Raw genomic sequence first — 18791 nt, 5'->3', positions numbered from 1 at the left:
AAAAAGCAGTCAAGAAAAACTTTGAAATCCTGGAGAGCTATTGCTCAAGACCACAAATAACAAGATACTCTAAACCAAGGCACAATGTACATTCCAAATTCCTTTAATTTTAAATATGTTTATATTGTCTATTCTGTAAAATAGTCAGATGCAGAATTCACCTGCTTGCTGCTACTACTGCACATTCACCCAATGCATATACTATATATATACCGTAAATGTCGGGCTATAAGCCGCTACTTTTTGCACAAGCTTTGAACCCTGCGGCTTTTAGTCAGGTGCGGCTTTTCTATGGATTGTCCATGATTTTTGTCATATCGTAAGACGATTTGTTTTGTTTGTTCTGCTGTTGTACGGCACTACGTTGCCTGGCGGAAGGATCGGGGTTCAAGAGTGGTATGTTAGTCACATGTCCGTCCGCCAGGCAACGTAGTGCCGTACGAAGTAGCGCGAAAAACAAACTTCAAAGTAGCGCTACGCATTCAGCGGGAGGCGTGGATGATGAGCGGCGATAAACTTGCAAGTTATGCCCAAAAAGCAAGTTATGCCCAACTCCACCGGTGGATTCTGACAGCGTGGAAAAGTGTGAAAACATCCACGATCACCAACGGATTTTGAAGGGCTGGACTGCTGCATGATGGAGAGGAGGACACCGCCACGGCCCTTCTGAGGGTGTTCGACTCTGACACTGACAATGAGGATTTCTTTGGTTTTGAAAGTGACAACGAAGGAGAGAAGAAGAGTGGATGACGAAGCCATCCTGAGCCTGTTTGTATCCGACACTGGAGAAGAGGACTTTGGTGGTTTTAGTGCGCAGGAAGAAGAGAAAGATGGTGAATGACTGACTTTTCTTCTTGTTAAAGCTGTGTCACTGCACCTGAGCCTAAAAGGTAGTCCGAATCTATTTTTCTGGTGTGCTGTAGGCTACTGTTATGTACTACATGTGCAAATATGTACCCATAACTTGTTTTTCAAAATATTAATAAAAGTGATGTCTCCAAACAGCCATCTCTTTCCTGACAATTCCCTTTGTGCATATTCTCTTACATATGATAAGTCAACATTGAAACACCTGCGGCTTTTGGTCAGGTGCGGCTAATGTATGTACAAAACAGGATTTTCCCCTGATTTTAGCTTGTGCGGCTAATATTTAGGTGCGCTTTGTAGTCCGGGAAATACGGTATATATATATATATATATATACAATGTTCTTCCTCTACCCCCCCCCCATTTTTGCACATGTCGAGAAGCGTGGCAGGCTACATTTCACTGTGTGTTTTACCTTGAACCTTGAGCAAGGCAAGTTTATTTATATAGCACAATTCAACAACAAGGTGATTCAAAGTGCTTTACAGAGACATTAAAAAACAAAAACAATAAAAAGCATGATTTGAAATTGATTTAAAAAAACAGTAGATAAAATCAGTAGTTAAAATATAAGTTTTGAAATTTAAGCTTAAAAGTGTGGATTTGGTGCTTTATTCAAATGCAGCTTTGAGTAGGTGAGTCTTCAACCTGGATTTAAATAAACTGAGTGTTTCAGCTGATCTGAGGCTTTCTGGGAGTTTGTTCCAGATATATGGAGCATAAAAGCTGAATGCAGCTCCTCCGTGTCTGGTTCTTACGGAAGCGTAGAGCTGCCACCAGGCAAAAGAAAAATACAAGTGTATCACGTTATAACGTAAAAGGTTTATTGTTCTAACAAGATACTTTTCCTGTTTGTACAATATACTTTTCACGTTTGAACAACATAATATCACGTTATTACAATATAATATTTATATTGTACGAACGTGATCCTATATTGTACGAACGTGATAATTATGTATATTGTAATAACGTGATATTATGTTGTTCAAACGTGAAAAGTATATGGTACAAACATGATAGTATATTGTACAAACAGGAAAAGTATCTTGTTAGAACAATAAACCTTCCACATTATAACGTGATACACTTGTATTTTTCTTTTGCCTGGGTGGCAGCTCTACGCTTCCGTAGGTTCTGACTCTGGGAACTGATAAAAAATAGGATCCAGATGACCTGAGGGATCTGGAAGGTTCATACTGGGTCAGGAGGTCACTGATGTATTTTGGTCCTAAACCATTCACAGCTTTATAGACCAGCATCAACTTTAAAGTCTATCCTCTGACGGACAGGCAGCCAGTGTATAGACCTCAGAGCTGGACTAATGTGGTCCACTTTTTTGGTCTTAGCGAGGACTCGAGCAGCAGAGTTCTGAATGAGCTGTAGTTGTCTGACTGATTTTTTTAAGTAGACCTGTAAAGATGCTGTTACAGTAATCAAGCCTGCTAAAGATGAATGCATGGACTAGTTTTTCCAGGTCCTGTTGAGCAATCAGATCTTTTATCCTTGATATATTCTTAAGGTGATAGTAAGATGATTTTGTTATTGTCTTAATGTGTTTTTCTAAGTTTAGGTCTGCATCCATCACTACACCCAAATTTCTCGCCTGGTTTTGGTGGTTTTTAGATGTATAGATTGAAGTTCTCTGGTGACCTGTAATCGTTTTTCTTTGGCGCCAAAGACTATTACTTCAGTTTTGTTTTTGTTTAGCTGGAGAAAATTGTGGCACAACCAGTCATTAATTTCCTCAATGCATTTACCAAGAGCCTGTACAGGGCCTTGGTCTCCTGGTGACATTGTGATATATATTTGTGTGTCATCTGCATAGCTGTGATAGTTTATTTCGTTGTTCTTTATAATCTGTGCCAGTGGGAGCCAGTGGCGTGTCTAGAAAATTTTTGTTGGGGGGGCCAGGTAGGGGCACAGATTTGGAGAAGGGTGGCAGATGTAATTGGCAAATAATGTTTAAAACAAATTCTACCAACCATTAACCATAATTCAATAACCTTATAAACCTAATAACCGAATGCGCTTTTAACTCTTATTAGAATGAGATTTTAACCACTACGGTGCAAAGTTTTTAGATACTGCGTTGATAAAGTACAAGAGATACAATCAGTGCTTTGTCAGTGTTTACTCAGCATTCAAGGACAGCAATATTTGCATAGTATTTTTACTGCCATGTAGTGCACATATGTTTTGGGCAAAAACAGTTTTTAATATTAAAATACGAACATTTGTAACAAACAATTGACAAATTAGCCAATGCCAATGCAAAACTTTATCTGCCTGTTAAAAAAAGAAGATAATCTTCTCACAAACTGGTGATTTTGAAACAGGAAAAAAGTGGAGAAACAACTGAAAAGACTAACATTTGAATAAAACCTGAAAGCAAGTAAATACTTTCTATGCTGCCTTATGGTAAACTTCTATACATTTTACGTCAGATAAAAACTTTGGTTGTAAGATTCAGATAATTATTTAATAAAAGCTAGATATTTTAAATGAGGATAAGAAAGAAAAGTATTTCTTTGTGCCCCACCTTTCCCTGTTAATGCCCTACATGGACCCCTGGCAACACTTTGCTAGATCCACCCCTGCACAGTTACCAGCTGTCAGCTACCTAAAAAAGGATCCTGGTGTTATTTGTCTCTCAGAAACAGTTCATAACTTCCCTTCAACTCATTCATGTTAACTAAAAGGTAAACCTGTTTCTCCATCACCTGTTCAGCTCTGATGATTCAGTAAGGACATCTCCTGGTTTCATCTTCATGTTTCCCTCTCACCACATATCCAAACCGACACCATGACCAGCAGCTTTACAGCTGTGGCTCCAGCAAACATCAGCTGATACTAGAAATTAATATTAAATAAATTCTGACAACAGCTGATCAAGCTTAAACATGCTGTTGTTGTTTAGCGCGACATCCGCTGGTTTCCTCTTTCTGGCGCAAAGTGGGCGATAAACAAACAAGAGAGAAAAGCCGATCAGCTGATCATTGATCAGTTTCATGATTGAAGTAGCAACAGGAGAGGGAGGGGGGAGAATGAAAGAAGAAGAGGCAGCTGTGCAGCGTAACGACAGAATAACTCCAGCTTTGTGTCTTTTTCCATTCTAGCTAAAGTCCGGGACAAACTGCGTCTCTTCTCAGCTCAATACGAAACGTGTAATATTTTCTCTGAATGAGGGACCATTCCATTTTTTTAAGGAGCCGTTGGCAACTCTACTAACTAACCTTATGAATAAAATAAAGTTCACTATCAGTAACATCATAGCACCCACCCAGCTGTATAAAAACTCCGTCAAGCTGGCTAGAACGCAGTACGAGTTATTGCAACTGAGGGTAAAAAGTCAGCACAACGAAAATAAACTCCACCTAAACTTAGTTCATATCTGACCCAGATAGACTGCAGGTCATGACTTCTTACCTGAAGTTCAGTTCACCTGACACTCGGACTGGCGGCTGCCTCGGGGCTCTCCTCCTGCCTCCCCTTCCCTCATCCACCTGCTGGCCTCTGTGGAAGCTCCGCCACAGCCACCACCAAACAACTGAGTTATTTTTACACATCGACCTGCATCTGGCCAATCCACCACCTCTCATTGTTCATGCCATTACAAAAAAAAATAAAAAATAAGTCACCGGGCATATGCCCGGTATGCCCGATGGCCAGTCCAGCTATGTTAACCTGCAACCAAATCTGCAGCTCCATACAGCAATGTTACGACTTGGATTATATCTTATAACTCATAACTCTTATGTTAGCTCCCCTCAGCAGCAAACTGTCTGAAATATTCCACGGCTGCGATAATTCTTTAAGTGTTATTTTTTCCTTGGTATTCTAATTTCACCGAAGTTTACTAAACTCAACAAACTTAATATTACTTGCCGGGACATTTATTCTGTCCTCATTTTCTTTCACCGAAAAATTGTTTCCTGCAGTGCCGTCTTTCGTGCTTGGCTCTCCTACCTTTGCTAACGTGATGCACGTAGCGCAGAAGCGATGCTGCATTCACTTACACTCGGATATCTGAGCTTCACCGTGAAAACATAATCGTACATTTGATATCTGATTGAATTTTATTGTTTTGCCTTTGGGGTGGCACCTGGGGTGGCCAGTCTGGTTGGGGGGGTTGGCCTGTGCCCCCCCAGGCCACCCCGCTGGACACGCCATTGGTGGGAGCATGTAAATGTTAAACAGAAGGTGTCCCAAGATGGAACCTTGGGGAACTCCACATGTGATACTTGTCTGCTCAAAAGGGTAAGTTACCTATTGATACAAAGTATTTCCTGTTTTCTAAGTATGTTTTGAACCAGTTTAGTACAGTTCCTGAAAGACATGCCCAGTTCTCCAGTCGTTTGAGTAATATGTTGTGGTCAACTGTATCAAATGCTGCACTGAGATCCAGCAAAACTAAGACTGACATTTTTCCACTGTCTGTATTCAGACATATGTCATTAAACACTTTGGCCAGAGCGGTTTCAGTGCTGTGGTTCTGTCTAAAACCTGACTGGAAGGCATCGTAGCAGTTATTCTGTTTTAAGAAGTAACTGAGCTGTTGAGAAACTGCTTTTTCAATGATCTTACTTAAAAACGGGAGATTTGAGATCGGCCTGTAGTTGTTCATTTGTGTCTTGTCAAGATTGTCCTTTTTCAGTATAGGTTTAATTACAGCAGTTTTTAGTGGTTCTGGAAACACACCTGACATTAAAGAACAGTTGACGATCTGTAACAGGTCTGACTCCAAAGTCTTTGAGACCTTTTTGAAAAAACTTGTTGGCAGGACATCTAAACAGCAAGAGGAGGAGTTCAGTTGACCTCAGATGTCCTCCAGGTCTTTGCTGTTAATAGGGTGAAACTGTTTCATGGTGTTTAAACAGTTTTTCAGTGGACACAGTACATATCCTGGATCTGCTGTTGATGTACCAATTGCTTGTCTAATCTTTTGAAATTTGTCTGTGAAGAATTTGGTGAAGTCATTGCAGGCCATGGTCGAATGAAGTTCAGCTGCCACTGGCACAGGAGGGTTTGTTAGCCTGTCAACTGTAGCAAATAAGACCCGAGCATTATGACTGTTTTTAGTGATGATGTCAGAGAAGTTGGACCTCCTTGCACTCCTCAGTTGTAAATTATAATTGTGAAGTTTCTCTTTATAGATGTCATAATGAACCTGGAGGTTTGTTTTTCTCCATCTGCGCTCAGCTTTCCTACACTCTCTTTTTTCATTTTTCACTAGTGTGGAGTTTCTCCATGGAGACTTTTTCCTTCCAGAGATAACCTTCACCTTAATGGGAGCAATAGTGTCCATTACATGTAACATTTTAGCATTGATGCTATTGACGAGCTCATTGACTGACCCTCTGGACAGGCCAGGTGTTAAGGGGAAGACCTGGTTAAATATCTCACTACTGTCTTCAGTTATACACCGTTTTGTGATCACTGAAGTTGATATATTTGTGTGGGCTGAAATTTTACTTTCAAAGAAAACACAGTGATGATCAGACAGGCCCACATCAGACACAGTAACCTTCGAAATGCTCAGGCCTTTGGAGATCAGTAGGTCAAGAGTGTGTCCTCTATTATGTGTGGCCTCTGTTACATGCTGAGTCAGCCCAAAGTTGCCCAGAGTGTTACTCAGGTCTTTAGTCCCTTTGCCCTGAGGGTTGTCCACATGGATGTTAAAATCCCCAACAATAATTACACAGTCGAAATCAACACAGATCACAGACAGCAGTTCACTGAGGTCATTAAAAAAAGTCTGTGCAGTATTTGGGAGGCCTGTAAACATTAAGAAACACAACTTTGGATGGGGCCTTCAGCTGTAAAGCCACATATTCAAAAGACTGAAAATTTCCAGGAGATAGCTGCTTACATTGAAATAATTCATTAAATAAGACAGCAACCTCTCCTGCTCACCCTGGCCTCACTGATAAAACTGTAGTTAGGAGGGGTCGTCTCAATGAGAACAGCTCCACTGTTACTTTGGTCCAACCAAGTTTCAGTGAAAAACATAAAATCAAGGCTGTGCTCAGTGATTAAATCATTAATTAAAAATGTTTTCCCAGCTAAAGATCTAACGTTTAATAAAGTCAACTTAAGTGTTTTAGAGGTATTATTTGCCCCGTGTTTGGGAGCAGTCTGTGGCACACAAGGTATATTTACTATATTTAAAGATCTTTTAGAGTGCCACTCCCTGTGTTTTGACCAGGCCACATGTCTCCTTCTGTCACCTAAAAGTACAGAACTTTTAAAACCCTGTCTACCCTAGTAGACAGGGTCCCAGCTTCTCCTGGGAAAAGTCACCACTGCCATAATCCTCATAGCCCGGACCCTCCACACATCACACATCAGACTGTGGAGACAGAGCATGAAGGTGGTAAGGAGGAACTAAGGGGGGCGAGGCTGGGCAATGTAACTTCGATTGCTCTGTTGAGGGCGGGGCTCAATGGCGAACCTTTGGCTGCTCTGGTGGGGGGTTTATGGGGGACAAAAAGGGATTGGGCCGGGGGTAGATCTGAGCCCAGCATTGACCCGCTCCATCATCTCCTCAGTGAATTTCAGGTGTGGCGAGGAGGGAGAAAGGGGGGGGAGGGTGATGGCCTGTCAGGGGTTTGGGGGACTGGCGAAGGTCGTGGTCCCTGGTCCTGGTCGTTGGTGTTGTTGAGAGAGTTGGAAGCAAATAGGGACCCCTCTTCTTGCCTCTGATGTCTCTCCTTTCTGAAGCTCATCCCAGGTGGGGGCAGATGAGGCTCCTCCTCAAGGTTTCTGGTGGGCTTTGTCTGTTCTTGGAGTACTGTTTGTTCCTCCGTCTGTTGTTTGGACGCATCGTTTGACCCTGTATGCAGAACAATGTTTGTCACAGTTGGATATTCATCTGCAATTTGAAGAATTCCCTCCTTCAGGTTGTTGACCATATTCTTAGGAAAGCAGAGGACTTTAGTGTTCTTACCGCACATGCTTTGTACATCCTTTACAGCAGAGTCAGCCTCAATCAGAGTTTCAGGCCAAGCCTTTAGCTTTCCCTGTGGCTTTTTACTTTTCAACAGATTTTCAGACCTTACTTCACATTCAGTTGTTTTGGAGGTTTCTTGTTAACCTTCCTATTCACGGTTGTCCAGTCCTGTTTCCTCCCGTATACAGGGGTAGAAGAGCTTCTCTGTCTCGTACGAAGTGAAGGCCAGTCGGTTTCAGAGATTTCAGCTCGCTGTGCCCTGCCTGTGATACGTCCTCCCCCTTCCAGGAGACATGATTTATGTCTTGGTTTTGCACCAAGACAGTCCAAGGAGGGATTATCGCTTAACGATTTATTATAATGCACAGTCTACTTTCTTGGTCATGTTATCTGTGCTCCTAGCTGTGTACTAGCTTGCTCATCGTCATTGTTTTGAATCAAAGGCAAGGTTGTTTCATTTCCACACAGTCCATTTACCTCCACGTTTACTTCTAAGCGATGAATTTTTGTCTCCAGTACTGCAATCTTCTGCAGGAGGCTGTGGTAGTCATCTGTGGAGAGGGAACGCATCTTGTTGCTAGTTAGCCTAGCGGTTAGCACCTTTCCAGGCTATTGAGGCTGTTCGGTGCCCAGACGCTGTAATCAGGCTTCAGCTGTGTCTAGGCCACAGACACACAGAGCGCTGAAGATACGGTAACTATAAAAAATGTTGCTGTTTCTGTTAAGAACACTTTAGTCCTAATGATTTATAAGCTATCGCAGGTAAGCTCGTATGGAAAAAAGGGGAAAAAATCAGCTAGGGTTGCCAACTCTCTGAAAAATAAATAAGGGACACCTCGTGGCCAGGGCCGGGCAACCTAGTTGTCTTCACCCTTCCCAGTGTGGTAGCTCTTTTTTGTGTGTGTGAAATTATTTTTTAACCATTTGACTTGAATTTGATTTAAGCAGATGCATATTCTTTGTGATATGACCATATGGGAAACAAATGATCATTTAGCCATTTATTTTTAGCTCAAAATGACAACATTAACACAGTAAAACAGGTCTCTTTCTTAAACAGAAGCCTGTCATGCTTAACTTTTGAGAATAAAAGTAAATCTTTCTTTAAAAGAACTCTGTCCTGCTTAACTTAAAATTATATAAATTAATAGAAAGCAATAGAACGAAAAATATTCTTGTAACTGTGCACATTTAGTGCATTTAGTACAATTGGCTTCAGTTGAGGTATTATTTCAGCTTTTCTAATGCTAATCAGCTGCTCCTGTTTGTAAACCCACTTGTTCCCATGATTACGCATCATAACTCATCATCATTATTCATCTATGTATTACTTTTATGTATTAGTCATCTATTTGTTGTAATCATCTATCCTTGCAGTTGTTTATTACACAAAATAAATTATATTATCACACTTCTGGCCACATAGCGCTGATATTCACTGCACATGCCCATATTAACCTTAACCAGAGGGTTTAAAAAACAAACCAGTGTTTACATACCATATCTGCTTCTGCCGTGGCCTGGTGGACAAGAAATTGGTTAAGGGTTCCCTGAGCTTTCACGCCCCTCATGTTCTTCATGTGCCCACCATTAGAAGCATGCCTATGGAAAAAGTGCGCCGGCACACAGTGCAGTGCGCTTTATAGGTGTTATGGTGACCTTTTCCAGCCAGGTGTTTCCCTTTTCCCATTCCTCCCTGTGCTTTTGCAGCCTTTTTTTCTTTCTCTGAGCGAACAAACATTGCTGCTCTAATGCTGGGCTTCTGGCCCATTTTGAGACGATTTTTGAGTCGTGCGACCGATTTGGTGATCGGCCCAATTTTGGCCTTCATCGTGCATCGTGTAGTATACGTGGGGTAACGAGAAGCGATTAACACCTCGAGCAGCTCCCGATCATCAATCGCTCGTGAGCCGCTCACACTGCTCACGCGCAAACACGTAAACGTCGGTGAAAAAGACGGAGCAGCACGGCAGTGCAGCGTGTGATCTGGACACAAGCGATGGAGGCACAACTTGTAGAACTTCGGAAAGCTCATCCGAGCCTTTTCGATGTGGCATCACAAAATTATCACGACCACAACAACCGTGAAAATAGTTGGATTTACACTGCTGCTCATTCACAGCTGCCTGATCAATGTTTTTCATTAGCAATTTAGCAAAGTTGATGGTGGTGGTTTGTGTGTCTGTGTGAGTGAAAGACAGAGCGACAGATTTTCTGTTATAACCTTCATGTTATGGAGGCACAGTGTGAGCACTCGGGTCGCATCAGAGCATCGGGCGGTATAGTGTGAGACCTGCATCGTGACCTACCAACTTCTAACCCCTGCGAGTCAATCGTGCAGTTTGAGCAGGAGCTGAATAACGTGACTGAAAAAATCACACAGTGTCTGCCCAGCTTTAGGTGTACTGTCGTCCGAGACCGCAGTGTCGGCGTTTGTTTCCCTGTTGGCCATGCTTCTTGTTGTGGTCATCTGTTGTCTTCCGGTATTTTCTCCGCAAGCGACCTTTCCTCGACCAATGAGATGAGCGGTAATCTGAATTGTCATAAGTGTGCTGTCAGCTCATTGGTCACAAAGCAGGAGAGGGGCTGGGAGTTATGCTTTCAAACAAAGCGTTAATTCCATTAACATTTATAGACTACTTTTGATTCTCACTGTATTACGGGACAAAGTGCGTCCCTTATTAGCTCAACACGGGACGTGTGCTTTTGTTTCTAAATACGGGACGATTCCGTTTTTTAAGGGACGGTTGGCAACCCTAAAATCAGCATAAAAATCAATAAAATCAATAAAAGAAGCAAAGCATTTAAAGAGCAAAGAGAGGAAGCGTCCACACTCACAAAAAGGGGGAGGAGCAAGCCTGTGTGGAGGCACAATCCGATTGTTCAGTGATGACGCGACAAATCCTACTTCCGGGCCTAAAGTAGTCTGCGTTTAATATGGCTTTTGTGTTGTTAACATGTTTAATGTTATGTATTTTCTTCTATTTAATCTCAAAAAGCTCCTAAAACAGTCAGTGATCACTGTTGACCTCCCTCGGCTTTTATTACCGCTAATCATTTATTTAAGCTCAGTTTTTAAAACCTTAGGATGTAACTACAGCCCAGCCCATGCAGCAGTATATGAATGACTAACCTCGTATTATGGATGTATTATCTCAGTTGTTCTCCTGCCTGAAGTTTGGTCCTTTTACAGCATCCTGCCGTGCGATTGCATTTGTTCCTGACCACCGAGAACACTCACGTTAACTTTTATTGAGTGGAAAAAAAGTTAGCTTGTTTATATTATGCTAACATAGCTGTGTCGCTAGCGGTCACGTAGCACATCATTATATACCAGCTAGCCCAACTTCAGTAACCCTACAAACGTCACTGCTGTTTAGTTTTCTGTCTTCATTTATGCTGGAAGTGATAACAGAGCTGTACGTTTTAATTTGTTTCCAAAACCCCGCAGTCAGGACATGCTATATTGTATTTAGATAGAAGCTAGCGAGCTAACTCCCTGCTAACTTCTAACTCCGTTAAATGTCATAAATTCCGTTTTCATGGATGCCTGGATGTTAAACTCAATTGTTACACCTGGTAGAGCAGAACGCTGATCATTTTATTAAAGATGAAAGACTTTAGATAGTTTTTCAACTCTCAGTAATGCCATAGTGATCGTTTGATATATGGACCTGCAGCGGAGTTTAGGTCCAGACACGGCTAGTGACGTCAGACTGAACAACCGGATAGGAAGAAATCTGGGGCGGGTCAAGAAATTGCACAGTACTATATGGAATTACTGCAGTCCAGTCTAATAGAAAAGAAGGCATTTACTGTTCAGTGTCACTCTGACACAGACTGTCTGCAGTGTTGACAATGTGACGCAGATAAAAATAGGCAGAGATTTGCTTAATGTGGGAGTTAAAGGACATCCCCAGGTCACAGACAGTACGAATGGATCAAATGTTACTAGCTTGACAACAGAGAGGGTTACCATCTGACTTCACAGTTCCCTCTGCTCCACAAAGCTTTTTAGTGTCTTTATTTCTATGGCTTACACCTTTTAATGCAAAAAAGAAGCAAAAGCAAAAGCACACAGAGACTTACCTTGGTTAGGTTTTTCTCTGGAATTAGTGGCGTTGGCAACAAGAGTGTAAATATTGTCTATAAACATGTCAAGTGCCAGGCAACAATATCTCAAATGAATACTAATGTTACTGGTAGATGCATGAAAAGGTGATAACACATCAGCCATAACAGCCAGAGAAGGTGATAACATCTTACTGTTATATTTATAGTTTGCACGCCAACCACCAGAAGCCATAAAGACATTTTTCCTTATTTAATACAACAGATGTCATTTGTGAATGATTTAATCAATTGTAAATCCTTTAAAATGTTACAAGTTTCTGAAAAGCTCTTTGAAGTTTATTCAGTGCAAACACAGAGTTTAGTGTGAACTGAAAAATTTTCCTATTATTTTTTTTTCTTTCCAGCAAATTGAGCAACCTCACTCACTACAAGCAGTCACGATAACCTCTCTTTTGTTTTCTTTAACAACTCTGCCCTGCCTATGATTTTCTTCCTTTATGTGTTTTCCTTCTTTATATGTCATGTTTTATTCTTTTAATTAAATAATTTTTAAAAAGAGAATCTCTGAGGTGGAAAAATTGTCACATAAGAATCTGAAGCCTGTGAGTATTGGGCTTTTTTGGAAAGATAAATTACATAAAGCAACTCTGTTAACAAAATAAATAGAAATGTTGTAAATTTACAAAATGGTTTATTGGCAACTCCCATCAGCACTTTCAGGACTTCTTTTCCAGTTAAACATGAGGTCAGCATACCTTGCTCTGTAGTCTTCACAATGCACAAATTAAATTACAGCTCCTGATTAAAACAGATTATGAGTCCTTGTTATTCTATTACCGTAAGTCTTCCACTAATCCTTCATAACGATGTTGTAATCCCAGTGTTCACAGGGATTGAAATAAAACCGAAATTACTTTGCCAAGCTCTCATAAAGTTTTATTTGCTTTTTGATGTCTACATTTCTGTTTTATCTGTGATGTTCAGCAGTGAGAGACTTGATCATGAGGGTAATGTGGAAGTCCATGGACAAGATGAGGTGCTTCAGGAAACGATCCATCTTCCCTTTCCTCGGCTTTCTCATCGCCTTTCTGCTCTTTTTCAACCATTATATGGATGATGGATATGTGCTGGTAACTTTAATCATGTTGTTGTTTGTTTTGTTTTTTGAAATTTTGACTCTTATGCCTGAAGTGTTCCTACAGGTGTTACTCTTTGTGTTTGCATGTTTGTGTGTGATTTAGGAGGCTGAAAAAAGACAGCTAGGAGAGACGCTGATCCATCCTCCGAACTCTGAAAGATACGTGCACACGTTCAGAGACTTGTCCAATTTCTCTGGGACCATTAACGTGACGTACCGCTACCTTGCGGGGCTTCCTTTACCACGTAAAAGTAGGCATTTCTACCAGATACCAGTTTGAATTCATTTTTACTTCGAACAGGAAAATATTTACTGACTGAACTAACTGTTTTTCACTGTTGGAACAGAGTACCTCACCATTGGCTTGTCGTCGGTCAAGAGGAAAAAGGGAAACTACCTCCTGGAAACGATCAAATCCATATTTGATCAGTCCAGTTACGAGGAACTGAAAGAGATTGTGGTTGTCGTCCATCTGGCGGACTTTGACCTGGTCTGGTGTGAGAACCTGGTGCAGGAAATCACCAGGAAGTTTGCACACCACATCATAGCTGGACGTCTCTTAGTAATCCAAGCTCCAGAGGAGTACTATCCGTCTCTGGACGGATTGAAAAGGAACTACAACGACCCAGAGGACAGGGTCCGTTTCCGCTCCAAGCAGAACGTGGACTACGCTTTCCTGCTCAACTTCTGCACAAACCTCTCCGACTTCTACATGATGTTAGAGGACGATGTGCGCTGCTCCAGGAACTTCCTGACAGCACTGAAGAAGGTGATCACCTCCAGAGAAGGTTCCTACTGGGTGATGTTGGAATTCTCCAAGCTGGGCTACATCGGGAAGCTGTATCACTCCAGAGACCTGCCGCGCTTGGCTCATTTCCTGCTCATGTTCTACCAGGAAATGCCCTGCGACTGGCTCCTCATCCACTTCAGAGGCCTGCTTGCACAGAAGGACGTGATCCGCTTCAAGCCTTCACTGTTCCAGCACATGGGCTACTACTCCTCTTATAAAGGTGCCGAGAACAAGCTGAAGGACGATGACTTTGAGGAAGACTCCATAGACATTCCCGACAACCCCCCTGCCAGCCTTTACACAAACATCAATGTCTTTGAAAACTATGATGCCACCAAGGCTTACAGCAGTATTGTTGATGAGTATTTTTGGGGGAAACCTCCGTGCACTGGAGACTTCTTCATAATAATCTTTAACAAACCAACAAAAATCACCAGAATTAAAATCCTGACCGGCACAGAGGACAGACAAAATGATATTCTTCACCACGGAGCTCTGGAAGTGGGCCAGAAGTCTGTGGACACCAAACAGGGCAGGCAGTGCACATCCTACATCACACTGGGGGAGTTTAAAGTTGGAAACATTGAGGTTAGCAATGTGGACCACAAGATAGGCTTTGATATTGAGTGCGTACGAATTGTCATCACTGCCAGCCAGAAAGAATGGCTCATCATAAGAAGTGTCAGTTTATGGACCGCGCAGCCTGTCGCTCAAATATAGAAATAAAGCTTTTTAAATGATTCTCTGCTCGTGGTGATTTTGGATGCAGATGCTGTGACTTCATTTGGGACTTCTACTGTTTGCTGAATTCAAATCAATCCACATTTTTCTTGGGTTGGCCAGAGATCTGCTGTATGTTTTCATTGTGATGTATTAAATTGACTACTGATGTGTACAGTATGGAGCTTTTATACTTCTGTTCATTTTCAGAAAATCTGTATATAAAAATATTCAAACTTGGCTGGTATTATATCTCTTTTTTTTTTTTTCAATTAGTGAACTCCAAGGGTTTTTCCACAGAGTCTGTGGTTCAAAAGATAAATTTGCTGCTTACTTTTTAAATCCACAGTGGGGGGCAAAATACACAAGTGTAAAATAAACAAAAACATTTTTATGGCACAAAGACTCATCAGCTACCTTTTTGTTAGTATTGTCTAACAGAAGTGAGCAAGAGCATAGAATAGCTGTTACCTACATCTAATATTAAACAGTTTTCAAAAACTATAGGGAAGTGTTTTCAAAGCTCATTAAACTATGCGTGATGTGTCGAGTGAGGACTTCTAAGTTCCTGAGATAGAGCTGTCTGACAATCTGTTAATGATTTACAAAAAATAAGGTTCCACCTGCTGTTCAGTGTAAGTACATGCCTAAAAAAGAGAAGTCAAGCTGTGTAATACTGTTAAAAAAATTTCAGACGATCATCATCCCTGAATTGAGTAAAAAGAATCTACCACCTGTGTGAGGTTACTCTAACAAATGCAAAATGAACTGGCAAAAAAATTAGATGGACAAGAAATTTAATTAAATACTATAATATTAACTACAAGCTCTCGTTTTTGTCATTAAGTCATTTTTGGTGAGTTTTAAACGAATCTGTGAGAGTTGACAAATATGCTCTTTGGAGTACCTTGCTGCCACCTTGTGGTAAATTATAAAAATAACAACGGAAAATATACAGATTACCTATTGACCTAAGAGGTACATATATCATAAAATATGACCAAAATTGTGCATTAAAGGTGTATAGACTGTTATATATATATAATAATAGTCTATACACTATAGTGTAATTACAAGTAAAATAAAGAGTAGCGCAGAAAGTGAAGCACCTAAATTATAATGTCATAATTTACACCCTCTGTTTCATGCAGCGATATGTCAAAATCTACAAAGCAAGAGTAAACCACAGTTTTGTCCTGAAGAGTTATATCAGAATTATACATAAAGTGTGAAATGTGCCATAGTATGTTTTTTGTATGCGGTACCACGGGCCACACTTTGAGAAACCTGGCTCTAGAGCTTAAATGATTAAATATTTATATTTTAACATAATACCATTTTGGAACTTTTTATAGTAAATCTGTGTGTGTGTGTGTGTGTGTGTGTGTGTGTGTGTGTGTGTGTGTGTGTGTGTGTGTGTGTGTGTGTGTGTGTGTGTGTGTGTGTGTGTGTGTGTGTGTCCCAGAAAGATTCACAATTTTGCCTGAAGATGCTTCACCATCTGGGAAACTTATGGGACATAATTCTTCTTTCAGGATGAACAGATATGCAAATAAATATTATGCATAGTAAACAGAAGGAATATCATTATGCTGCAGAGGCGCGGGGCTGACTGTAAATAAACAAAGTGCAACCATGTATGAAGCACAGTAATCCATGAAGAATGTCCCTGCTCTGGTCGGAGAGTGTTACAGGTGTCGTCTGCACTGCAGCTTCTTCTCTGCGTGAGTCCCCTTCAGGTGTTGAGGTTGCCAGAAATAAACAGATGGCATGATTACTGATGGAGCCAAACACCAAATGAGTTTTCAGCTCACAAGAACTAAGTTCAATGCTTTTCCTTCATTTTTATTCATCCTGTGCACATCCTAAACCTCATTTTCAGCAGCAATCTTCTGGGACATTTCTCCTCATGCTTCGGTTCAGGTGTAAGTGTTTTTTCACCTTTTACTTTGTGATGTCTTCCTCTTGAGGCTTACATTATATTCACTTATATCTGTCTCCAGGTAGCTTCCAGTCTAATGTATTGTCCCTTTCATCCTTTTCTCATCACATTCACTACCTCCTCTTGCTTTTTTTAAAAAAAAAATCACCTTCTGCCGCCCTGACCTCCTACCATCATGTGCAATCCAAATCACTCTCACATCAGCGTCCCCCTGCACTTTTAGAAGAGAAAGATTACAGAACCACTATTTTTCAACCTTATAGCAGACATCTGTTTATTAATATTCCTATTTCTTCAATTACTTGGAAATATTAGGACCTGATAAGTTAAAAAATTGTAAGCATGAATTTATTTGACTGTGCCTGACAATAAAACTTAATTAAGCAAACTCATGCCAAGATCAGACTGTGCAATGTTCAGAAAAACTGCAAAAAACCCAAGAACTACATCTCACTCTATAGGTCTCAGTTAGCATGTAAAATGTTAAAGTTCGTGAGAGCAAAATTGGAAAAAGACTGAACAAGTATGGCTTGTTTGGAATCCTTCCCAGAAAGCCTCTTCTCTCTGAAAAGAACATGGCAACATGGCGTAGATCTGCAAAGTTACTAATGTAAACAAACAGATGAGACCAACATTTGGCCATAATGCACAGAACCAAACACAGCCTATCAGCACAAACAGCTCACACTGACTGTCAAGCACAGTGTTGTCGGAGTGATTGTTTTGCAGCCACAGAGTCTGGGCACCATGCAGTCAACCATGAATGCCTCTGCATGCCAAAGTATTCTAAAATCACATGTGAGGCTGTTTGTTTTGCCCAGACTGGGTCATGCAGGACGAGGATGCAGCTCAGGAGAGCAGATCATCTACTTGTTGGAAGGTTGGTGCTTCAAACTCTGGTTGCTCCAGTCTGCATGCCAAAGTATTCTTGGGCAAAACACTGAACCCTAAATTCCTCTGATGCATTTACTGAATTCAATTCCATTCAATTTTATTTATATAGCACCAAATTACAGCAACAGTCACCTCAAGGCGCTTTATATTGTAAGGTAGACCCTACAATTATACATATAGAGAAAAAAAACCAACAATCAAATGAAATGATTGATTGAGTACAAATGTGCATGAATGTTAGATAGAAAGCACTTACATGTAGAAAAAAGTGCTAGTTTGAATGGGTGACATGTTGTATAAAGCGCCTTCAGGGCTAAAGTCGAGCAGAAAAGTGCCATATAGTAACCAGTCTGTTTAACAATGGCTGAAAAAGAAAAGTCACAGTCCAGACTTAAACCTGATGAAATGTGACATTGAAAGCTTAAGAGAGCTGTGTATATCCAAATACCTGCAAACCTCAATGAACTAAAGCAGTGCGATTGATAAAAGATGTTTTGTATGTCATTCAGTGAAAATTACAGGGAGTGCAGAATTATTAGGCAAGTTGTATTTTTGAGGAATAATTTTATTATTGAACAACAACCATGTTCTCAATGAACCCAAAAAACTCATTAATATCAAAGCTGAATGTTTTTGGAAGTAGTTTTTAGTTTGTTTTTAGTTTTAGCTATTTTAGGGGGATATCTGTGTGTGCAGGTGACTATTACTGTGCATAATTATTAGGCAACTTAACAAAAAAACAAATATATACCCATTTCAATTATTTATTTTTACCAGTGAAACCAATATAACATCTCCACATTCACAAATATACATTTCTGACATTCAAAAACAAAACAAAAACAAATCAGCGACCAATATAGCCACCTTTCTTTGCAAGGACACTCAAAAGCCTGCCATCCATGGATTCTGTCAGTGTTTTGATCTGTTCACCATCAACATTGCGTGCAGCAGCAACCACAGCCTCCCAGACACTGTTCAGAGAGGTGTACTGTTTTCCCTCCTTGTAAATCTCACATTTGATGATGGACCACAGGTTCTCAATGGGGTTCAGATCAGGTGAACAAGGTGGCCATGTCATTAGTTTTTCTTCTTTTATACCCTTTCTTGCCAGCCACGCTGTGGAGTACTTGGACCCGTGTGATGGAGCATTGTCCTGCATGAAAATCATGTTTTTCTTGAAGGATGCAGACTTCTTCCTGTACCACTGCTTGAAGAAGGTGTCTTCCAGAAACTGGCAGTAGGACTGGGAGTTGAGCTTGACTCCATCCTCAACCCGAAAAGGCCCCACAAGCTCATCTTTGATGATACCAGCCCAAACCAGTACTCCACCTCCACCTTGCTGGCGTCTGAGTCGGACTGGAGCTCTCTGCCCTTTACCAATCCAGCCACGGGCCCATCCATCTGGCCCATC

The 18791-nt window shown here is 40.9% G+C and overlaps 1 protein-coding gene across 1 annotated transcript in view; it reads left to right on the top strand.

Annotated features, from left to right (window-relative positions):
- The window catches only part of LOC146665329 (alpha-1,3-mannosyl-glycoprotein 4-beta-N-acetylglucosaminyltransferase C-like), a 77267-nt gene extending 62496 nt beyond the window's left edge, over positions 1–14771 (top strand). The window contains exons 2-4 of the mRNA XM_085411129.1: positions 12878–13023; positions 13135–13282; positions 13379–14771. Of these exons, the coding sequence (XP_085267255.1) occupies positions 12895–13023; positions 13135–13282; positions 13379–14541 (1440 nt within the window). The 5' untranslated portion in view covers positions 12878–12894 and the 3' untranslated portion in view covers positions 14542–14771. The remainder of the gene's footprint in view (positions 1–12877; positions 13024–13134; positions 13283–13378) is intronic.
- The last annotated feature ends 4020 nt before the right edge of the window (positions 14772–18791 follow it).

This window comes from Rhamphochromis longiceps, linkage group LG7 (assembly GCF_057381845.1).
Source record: "Rhamphochromis longiceps isolate RC_006_pf linkage group LG7, R_longiceps_female_GT1.1, whole genome shotgun sequence".
NCBI classification, from domain to species: Eukaryota; Metazoa; Chordata; class Actinopteri; order Cichliformes; family Cichlidae; genus Rhamphochromis; species Rhamphochromis longiceps.
Note: the sequence above shows the minus strand (reverse complement) of the source record. Positions and strands in the feature narration are given on the sequence as shown.